Source organism: Mercenaria mercenaria, chromosome 3 (genome assembly GCF_021730395.1).
Source record: "Mercenaria mercenaria strain notata chromosome 3, MADL_Memer_1, whole genome shotgun sequence".
Classification (NCBI taxonomy): Eukaryota; Metazoa; Mollusca; class Bivalvia; order Venerida; family Veneridae; genus Mercenaria; species Mercenaria mercenaria.
In genome coordinates this window covers 20710293-20721009 of record NC_069363.1, presented here as the reverse complement: position 1 = coordinate 20721009, position 10717 = coordinate 20710293, and the positions used below count along the sequence as shown (strand labels likewise).

The 10717-nt window shown below is 35.4% G+C and overlaps 1 protein-coding gene across 1 annotated transcript; it reads left to right on the top strand.

Moving 5' to 3' along the window:
- The first annotated feature begins 1334 nt into the window (after positions 1 to 1334).
- LOC123525307 (2-(3-amino-3-carboxypropyl)histidine synthase subunit 2-like) lies at positions 1335 to 10717 on the top strand. The gene is made up of 6 exons (XM_045304250.2): positions 1335 to 1504; positions 3298 to 3416; positions 3745 to 3965; positions 7887 to 8531; positions 9554 to 9727; positions 10543 to 10717. Exons 1-6 carry the CDS (start codon positions 1349 to 1351, stop codon positions 10662 to 10664), a joined length of 1437 nt encoding a protein of 478 aa, XP_045160185.2. The 5' UTR covers positions 1335 to 1348; the 3' UTR covers positions 10665 to 10717.

Here is a 10717-nt window from a genome sequence, read left to right as displayed (position 1 = left end):
CTGTTGTGTGTGAACTGCCTTTACTGTGCAGATGGTTGGTTTAACAAAATCTCAAATTGTCTCTCTGATTGAATATATGAAAGAGAACATTTGGAAAGTACTCGTAATAGTTGCTACCTTCCTAGTAAAATAATTGTAAATGTTGTTAACTACACCCTCATCACTAAGGTATTTTAAAAAAAATCTTTTAACCAGATATTTTGTTTCCAGGTGGACCATTGGTCCAATGTCAAAAAATAGAATAGCCTTTAGCATAGCCAATCTGATTAAAATCATCTCCTAAAAAAAAGTACGCATGAGGATCTGACATTGACCCATCGGAGGTCACCTTCCCACAAACTTTCCATTAACCAATCAATGCCTTGCTTTCAAGTTTTTGAAAGTGAAAGTAGAAGTTAAAAAAAATCTACATTTTAGCCACATGAGCTATGGATCCCAATTCTTTAGTGTCCGGATCGTTCGACAACAAAAAAGATGTTTTTTTTAGATATCTGGAAATTAATGCTATGCTTTGAAACTTAATTTCTGGCAGACTATATGTTACAGAAACACATGAGAATTAGCTGTTTTAACTTCTTTTTACGATGAAAATTGAAAAGCGCTTGTAACACTTTACTTGAGGTAAACTGCCTCGATTATAAATTTCTATATTTAATGCGGATTGAACACTAAATCCTCCATAGCATTATTGGTAATGACAGCGGAAAACTTCTTTATTGCCGCAGCAGTCCAGGTTTGATTCCCGACATGGTCATCCTTTTTTCTTGATATGACATTTTTAAATACTAAAATAGGTTAGAAACAAATATTCATATTCAGATGTTCATAATATGACCAAACTTCAGTTTGAAATAAAGATCATTTTTTTATCCAAAATCTGAAGGTCAGTGCCTTTAACATGCGTTAATAATTCTTATGACGACTACATTGAATGTTAAGTGATACAATCTTTCCCGATCATTATATCATGAAAAATGTCTACATGTTTAGGTTTTAGTTCTTTTATTTTAACTTTTTTCAAAACAGTTTTGTTAGCACTCAAAACACAAATGGGCAGCACCATTTTGAAGGTCTAGCCTACGTTAATATAAACAAGCTATTTCATTGGCTGAACTATAAATACTGTTTTCGGAAATCCGATACGGTGCGAAAGCAGTGTAGAACTGGCCACCGTCAGATCTTCGTGTCAAGAAGATTGAGATTTTAATCAGATTGTTAGAATAGCAGAAGCTGTAGTGTTTAACAAACCCATACATGTAACTTTAAGTAGTGTCATGATATTTATGTATAATAAAAGAGTTATCTTTCAGGTAAACCAATAGGCCAAATAGAGGATCATAAATGTTCTATGATGGAAGGAACTTCAGCATTTTACACTGGAAGTGAAGAAGCAATTAAACGTCAAGTGTCTGCAGTTGGTCTTCAGACAGAAGAGTCACAGATTGATGATGTTTATGAAATACAACATTGTGTTGATTGGATAAAACAAGCAGGATTCAAGAGGGTAAAATTCGTATTGTTTGATCATTTTAACACCTTTGTGAATCTTTGAATGACAATATTATGCCTCCCGAGGTGGAGTGATGTATTGATTTTGTCTTGTCTGTCAGTCTGGCCATTAGTCTTTTTGTTTAAAATTACTGGTGGGATTTCAACCAAACTTTGTAGAAACTTTTCAAAGGTACAGTTCCAAGGCCAGTTTTGCATATTACTACTAATTTTACTAAATATTTTCTGAAGTGTACAATGTACTTATATGAATCTCTCTAAGTTCATTCTTATCATGAGCCTAGGACCACTTTGGCCTTTCCCAAAATATTGATTAGTTTTTGTTAAAAATGCATGCCAGAAAACTTTAGGTTATCTTCACTAGAAGTGTGAGGTGTTTATGGTTGTTTAGCATTTGCTAGAGCATCCCCTATCTGACTCTTCTGCAATGTTTGGTGACTGTCATGGGAACTTCAAGTCAAAAGGACCTCTTTCAGGGTTTTTTTTTTTTTTTTTCAAGGCAAATTCAGCCCCAGTCCGAATGGCCCAAAATTATTTGGGTTTCTTTTCTACTTTTTTTTTACCCAAGACTGTGCATATGAAACTGTAAACATTTGAAACACAAGGCAGTATGCTAACTTAATGCATTTATGACCATTTTTTTTTCTAAATTGTAACAATTAAGTGGAAAATATCACTTTTTTAATAATTCCCAATTCAGACATTTTACAACTCAACTCAAATTGTAAAGGCCCAGGCCCCTTTAAATGCTACTCTCACCCCAGTTGATTCGAAATCTTGCTTGATGCATAGAATTCATATGAGAAAGCTTTCCAGCTAGCTTACAGAAGGTAGCCATTGCTGGAAAAATGTCTGGAGGAGCACCAGTGGTCTTCATATATCTTCAAATTCACAGAAGGATGCATAATTGTGTTGGTGTGAAGTTTAACCCAGCAAAATTCACAGTAGGATGCATAATTGTGTTGGTGTGAGTAACAGCAAATTCACAGTAGAGATAATTGTGTTGGTGTGAAGTTTAACCAGCAAAATTCACAGTAGGATGCATAATTGTGTTGGTGTGAAGTTAAACCCAGCAAAATTCACAGTAGGATGCATAATTGTGTTGGTGTGAAGTTTAACCCAGCAAAATTCACAGTAGGATGCATAATTGTGTTGGTGTGAAGTTAAACCCAGCAAAATTCACAGTAGGATGCATAATTGTGTTGGTGTGAAGTTAAACCCAGCAAAATGAAATGAAAATGAAATGTGGGTCTAAAACTGCAGGAATTATACATACAGTACCAATTTCATTCAGACTATTTCTAAAGGACCAAATTTGTGCAGGCCATTCAGGCCATTGAGTCAAGTTGAACATAGATTTTATGTGTTAGTGATAAAAGTACAATCCTCCTTTGGAAAAATACAGGGATTTTCATCATCGTACATGTATATACCTTGTTTTTCCCTTCTTGCGCCCATTTGGATCTTTTGTTGAGATAGCAATCAGTATTTGTTTGCCATTTTCCAAAGGTATTGGCTTTTTGGTCTTTGCAATCCCTCACTAGTTGCTGAGTACAAACATGATGCAGTGCCTTAGTTAGCATAATTGATATCAAATGCAAGAACTTGTTCTACATGTACATCATTATTTAAAACAAGTTTCTTGACATTGTGCTTTGATGTGGCTATTTTACTGTTATTTTGCTAACAGTATTTAGCTTTTCAGTTTGTGCATATGTTGCTATGCTGCCATTTTCGTATATTTCTGTGGGGATATATATACCTACTTGAATACCTTTAATATTGCAGGTTGCTTTACAGTTTCCTGATGATTTAATGCAGGATGCTGTATCTGTCACCACAAGGCTGGAAGCCATGGTACCAAGTACCTGTAAGGTGTTCATACTTGGTGATACCTCCTATGGCAGGTAGGTCAGTTGTATACAGGTGTCACATTTCTCTTCACAGGACAGATCTGTTTATACAAGATCTTTTTATATCTGTGTGTGGTGATAAATGAAATATTTGGCGAGCTTTGTCATTTCAATAAATTGTTAAAAATATTTGCGTTTTACTAAAATTTGTAGGAAATTCTAATTGCTACCATAGGAGCATAGAAAGGGATATGCTAGTAATAGTACTGACTAACTCAAACATCAAGGAAGATGAATATGTTGTTTCTGTGTTGCTATAGGAATTATGTTACAATTTGAATAGGAATTATGTTACAATTTGATGACTTGTTTTGATTGACAGTTGTTGTGTGGATGAGGTTGCTGCCCAACATTACAATGCAGATGCTATGATACACTATGGTCGGTCATGTCTGAGTCAACCTGTAAAGATGTCTGTCCTTTTTGTATATGGAAGATTACCTTTGGATGTGGACAACTGCGTGCATCAATTTTCTATCCTGTATCCAGACACTTCGTCCCATGTTGTCATTGTTTATGATACAGTGTATGCATATGCTTGTGGTTAGTATGTATGAGTATATTTGAGCTGCGCCATGGCATGTGGCTATTACATCAGGTCCAGCTATGGTCATCGGGTGTCGGTCCACTTTCTTCAAAGTCTCTATGCAATTGAAAGATTTGATGAACTAACAGGATTCCTGATCCTAATGTGTCAGAGTGTCTGATTAGCTGGTCCAAAAAACTATGTTGGTTTTCTCATGGCACGGCTCATATGTATCAGGGTCTTTAGCTATTGTGATCACTCGGTGTCCGTTGTTCACACTTATCTTCAAATGAATTCTCCTATGAAACCATTTGAAAGATTTGATGAAACTTAACAGGAAAGTTCCTTGGATCCTCTAAGAAAGATGTTCAGAGATACTGTTGAAAAACGGCGTTAAACCCAAAAAAATAAACAAACAAACAGAGAAATAAATGCCGAGTCAAATGAAAGTGAAAACTTCTTGTCATAAACCATTGGCCTAAAAATCTTCTTACCAGAAACAAATGACCAGAAAAATCTTGGCCATAAAAATCCTCAAACACTGTCTTGGCATGGATCTTAGATATTTGGCATGTAGCATTATGTAGAGATCATGTTGCATTTTATAGAGGTTCTCTATCACATTTGTTGAAATAATTTACACGTTTGAGTCAGGTGAGCAATAAAGGACCATTAAAGCCCTCTGTTGAAATATTTAGTTTGGATTTTTAAAAGTACTCTCCTCAGAAAACTGCTGTGTCAATTTTGAAATCATTTCATACCATTGGTCCTTGGGTGATAATCTACCAAGACTGTCTAGAGTGTTAAAATTATTTTTAATGCTTAAAAAAAATGGCCACTAGAGCTAAAGATAGTAGATCTTTAGGTCAAATCATAGTAAAACCTGTTTTACCACTCCAGAGGCATCAGAATAATTATCTCTAGATTCAAAATTGAGTTACTTGAGGATAAACACTAGGTCACTTAGTTTGTCATTGAAAAAATCTTGTTAACTCTGCAAAGGCCACTTTTTCTACTTCTAGAGAACACTTTCATGCAAATGAGTTGAATTATTTATGGCCATCATGACCCTCCTATTTTTAGCTCGACTTTTTGAAGAAAAAGTAGAGCTAATGCACTCGCCCCGGCGTCGGCATCGCCATTGGTTAATATTTTGGATAAAGTCAAAATATCTGTTACTATCAAGGCTATTGACTTGAAACTTAAAATAGTTATTAACTATCAAAGTCTACACCAGGAGAAACAAACCCCATAACTCTGATTTGAATTTTGATGGAGTTATGCCCCTTTTTGACTTAGATTTTTATGCCCCCGAAGGGAGGCATATTAGTTTTCAACTGTCCGTTCGTTCGTTCGTTCGCCACAATGTTAACTTTTTGCATGAAGGCACTTTACTCGCGAACCACTGCGCCCAGGACCTTTAAACTTCACATGCTGATAGTACTTATTGAGTACACGACCCCTACTGACTTTGGGGTCACCAGGTCAAAGGTCAAGGTCACAGGAGCCAATGTTAACTTTTTGCATGAAGGCATTTTACTCGCCAACCACTGCACCCAGGACCTTCAAACTTCACATTGCTGATAGTACTTATTGAGTACAAAACCCCTACTGACATTGGGGTCACCAGGTCAAAGGTCAAGGTCACAGGGACCAATGTTAACTTTTTGCATGAAGGCACTTTATTCGTGAACCACTGCACCCAGGACCTTCAAACTTCACATGCTGATAGTATTTATTGAGTACACGACCCTGATTGACTGTGGGGTCACCATGTCAAAGGTCAAGGCACTGCGGGGGCATTTGTCACCATTAGTGACAGCTCTTGTTTGGTTAAGTTTTTTATAAAGTCAAATATCTCTGTTACTATGAAGGCTATTGACTTGAAACTTAAAATAGTTATTTACTATCAAAGTCTACACCAGGAGAAACAATCCCCATAACTCTGTTTGATTTTTGACAGAGTTATGCCCCTTTTTAACTTAGAATTTTTTGTTAAACTTTCTGATAATATCAAATATCTTTGTTTCTATCAAAGCTATTGACTTGAAACTTAAAATAGGTATTTACTATCAAAGTCTGCACCAGGAGAAACAATCCCCATAACTCTGATTTGAATTTTGGCAGAGTTATGCCCCTTTTTAACTTAAAATTTTTGGTAAAAGTTTTTGATTAAGTCAGCCATCTCTGTTACCATCAAAGCTATTGACTTGAAACTTAAAATAGTTATTTACTATTAAAGTCTACACCAGGAGAAACAAAACCCATAACTCTGTTTTGACTTTTGACAGAGTTATTTCCCTTTTTAACTTAGATTTTTTGGTTAAAGTTTTTACTGGCAAAACTTTTATTCAGAGTCAAGCACTGAGAAAAGTCTAGCGCGCTGTCTTACAGACAGCTTTTGTTCAACTTTAAGGTAGTTCTGCACGTTTGATAAACCAGAAACGTAACGTCATTTATTCGGAAAACTTAGAATAAAGCCTGGATTCGGTGTACGGAAATGAAAATCATTTTATGATTTAATCGCAACCTGTGAGTAAATTATTACAATGGCACTGTTGCTATATTTCTAAAGTCAAAATATGATATTAAAACATAAGACACGTTAAATAATTAAAAAAAAATCTCTTAAAATTAGTGTGAAATGTCCGGTTCACTTTAATCATAGTCAGATATCTTAAAAATAAGCACACGGACCTCTACATCTTATTTCATCAAATTACAGGTCATTTCTTTATTCACAACTGTGAGAAATTTCATCAAAATCTACATTGTAGAAACATTTCTGTTTGCGAAAATGTTCTGAAAGTTATGATTTTCCCATAGACTTCTTTCATGAAATATTGCATGAGGTCCATATTTTTCAAATCAGTCTAGCAAAAAATCAAGCACATGACCCTATCACTTTTATTTGCTGAATTTTTCTAGATATATTTTGAAGTTTTGAAAAATCAGAGTTTAATCAAATTGTACATTGTAGAAAAAATTTTGATCCAAACGTGCAGAACTACCTTAAAATGTTTTTATGCCCCAGGCATCTACTGATGCGGGAGGCATATAGTGATCGTCCTGTCCGTCCGTCCGTACGAGGTTAACCAAATGAGACCGTTTCGTCTAGCATCAATACCCCTTACTAGAATGACTTGATACTAATGCAGATGTAACCTGTGACCGTTCCTCATCTTCAGACATCACCTGACCTCAGTTTGACCTTGACCTTGACCTCATTTTGGACTTAGGTTGCTTTATATGGGCCATCTCTTGGTTAACCAAATGGGACCGTTTCGTTTAGCATTAATACCGCTTACAAGAATGAATTGATACTAATACAGATGTAACCTGTGACCATTCCTCATCTTCAAACATAACCTGACCTCTGTTTGACTTTGACCTCATTTTGGACTTAGGTTGCTTTATATGGGCCATCTCTTGGTTAACCAAATGGGACCGTTTTGTTTAGCATTAATACCACTTACAAGAATGAATTGATACTAATACAGATGTAACCTGTGACCATTCCTCATCTTCAAACGTCACCTGACCTCAGTTTGACCTTGACCTCATTTTGGACTTAGGTTGCTTTGTATCGACAAGGATGCCACCGGGGTCATCAAGCGTTTATTGAACGCAGCTCCTTGTTTTTTGTTTGTAGTTATCTTGTTATGAAGAAAATTCTAAGAATTATTTAAAGGGAAAAATACTGCAGTTGGTTGTTTCGAGAGAAATAAAGATCACAGTAAAATGTTAAAATTATTTAAAAGTCTGCAGAAAAATTACTTTCATATAAAATTACTTGCTAAGTTAATGTAGACATTGTCATTATAGCTGGGAAAACATAAACTTTTCCTTATTTTCTTCTGATAAAGTCCAGAAAGGAATGATATTTACAAGGGACTGATCTTTGCCACTTACAAACCTGTCTTTGATTTACTTTTCAGATGAAATAAAGAACAGATTGCGGTGCAAGTATGAAAACTGTGTAATGTCAATGCTTAAAACTCGTGATACAAATGTAGATCTGCCAGGTGACTTAACAGTGATAACAAAATGTGGAAGGACTCTCGGTCTTCCAGCAGGCAAAACTCTTAGTGACTACACGATGTTTTACATTGGCAGCGAGAGTTTGACCCTGAGTAACCTTATATACAACTTTCAGTCAAACCAGTTTTTCTCATATAACCCATCCACAAGAGAGGGAAGAAGAGAAAATGTTAACGTAAATAAAATATTAATGAAAAGATATTTTATGATTGAAAAAGCAAAGGATGCAAGAATTGTAGGGATTTTAGTTGGAACACTAGGTGTGGCTAATTACACAGCTATATTAAATAGGTTGAAAGTCCTAATTGAAAAGGCTGGAAAGAAAAGTTATGTGTTTATAGTTGGGAAGATAAATGTAGCAAAGTTAGCCAACTTTATGGAAATAGATGTGTTTGTGGTGATAGCGTGTGCTGAGAACACACTGCTGGACTCGTCTGAGTTTTATAAACCAGTGATTACACCCTACGAGATGGAACTAGCCTGTAATACAGAAAGAGAATGGACTGGTGAATATCCAACTGACTTCAATCAACTCTTACATGGTAAGGAAAAAGACAATCACATTCCGTTTGGTTTACTGTGAAATCATTAATATTGGTGGGGGACTTATTTTCATGGATTTCGTGGTTGAGTCAATCCACGAAATTTAATCCCGATGAACAAGTGAAACTCCCATTAATTTCATGTTTAAAAGTTGAAATCCACGAATTCATATCTCCACGAAATTGCCGTTTTGACCTAAACCACGAAATTTCGTGCTCACGAAATTAAATGATTTTACAGTATGTATTTAATTTATCACTGAAGTTTTATACAATTTACCAAAAGTATTTTGACTGAGTACATCCCAATTGCTTCATGTTGGTACATGGTGATATCTTGGCTTTGTATTAGGTATGTCATGTTGATTGGTTTCTTAAGTAGTTCTGACTTTATAATGAAATACTATTTCTTACACTGTGAAATCATTAATATTTGTGGGCAAATTAAATCACAATGAACAAGCAAAATACCCATTCATCTTATATTCAAAATTTTCATTATCCATACAAATTAGCCATTTTGGGCCAAATCATGAAATGCTTTGCCTGTGAAATTTAATGATTTTACAGTACTAGCAAACAGAAATGGGATACTTAACCCTTAGGTCCATCATTCAATTTGGGCAATACCATTTATTATTTGAAGGGGTGTTCACTGACAATTTACTGACTAAATAGCGAACAATGCAGATCATGATTAGACTGCATGGATGTGCAGGCTGATCATGATCTACACTGGTTGCAAAGGCAGAATTAGTCGTGTCCAGCATGATAAGGGTTAGAGTAGTGGAAAGTTCAAACTTTTAATACAGTGTCTAAAAGAACCTGACTGAAAGCTTCTGGGAAAGTTGGCACTGTAAATGCAAAAAGGTAGTGAAAAGAGTCAATGTGCAGTAAAAACATACTGAAAACACTGCAGAAATATAGTTATCATAAGAAAGACTAAGTACATTGTATACACTTTAGTTTCTTCATGATGTGCCATTGATTTGACTGTGTTAAGAAATTTTGCTTATTTCTAGACGGCAGCCATCATCAAGCTATACCTGATACAGTACATCACGAAGAGGGTGATGTTTCCTTGGTAACAGGAAAGATTCGAACATTGGGATATCAAGATAATAATGTGGAAACTGGCACGGCGGTTGTTCTCAGGTCTGATGCTATGACTGTTGCAACTCAGGCTGACTCTGCAGGTATATATTATCATTAGTTTTGTATTTAGGCAGGTCAGTTTGTCTTGTATGCATATAACAATGACAATTAATTTTGTATAATTTCTAAAAGCTAACTGATACAAGTCTGCATGGAGTACTGTCTAAAGAGAAAGGGAATCTGATACTGGAATAAAATACTCATTGAAACAAGATCAGTTTCATTAACCTTTACCCTGCTCAATTTATATAATGAACTTGTCCATCTTTCAATTTGGACAGTACCATTAACTGTTAAAAGGGGTGCATACCAAAAAGATACTGACTGAATGGTGAACAGTGCAGATTATGATCAGACTGCATGGATGTGCAGGCTGATCATGGTCTACACTGGTCGTAAAGGCAAAGTCAGTCGTGTCCAGCATGATAAAGATTAAGTGACAGTGGGAGAATGTCTTTGAGAGGTGCTGCTCTGGCTGTTTGAATGGCTATCATAAAGACAGGAACTGAATCAAGACATTAAATTATGATTATTATTTCAATAAATCTTGTTGTCCAGCAATTTCATCCATGGCGCTACATCTGAGCTAAGTTCATTTTTTACCATTGTTTAATGTTTGAATATAGCAATGGAGTTTTGATATGTTTTCAACTCAAGACTAATAGTTTAAGTGAAAGTAAGTACATTAACCAGACATGTGTTGAACATTTCAGTTACTTAACAAAAGTACAGCAAGCAAGTAACACAAATTTTATTATATTTTCTTACTTCTGTATAGCTGAATACATGTACTGTATTTACATGAATATGCTTTTAAGGTTTTTCTTAGTTTGCAACATTTCCAATTTTTTTATAGGAGAGTACCTGAGTATGCGATCATGGCAAGGTTTAGAGCAGAAGTTGGGAGAGACCCCTGTTACAATGGCAGTTGAGGGACAGAAAGGCATAGCAATGGGATACAGCGATGAACCAAGCTGATCTGTGATATTTGAATTTTAGCAATTTAAGTCAGTAAATTCATATAACAAAAA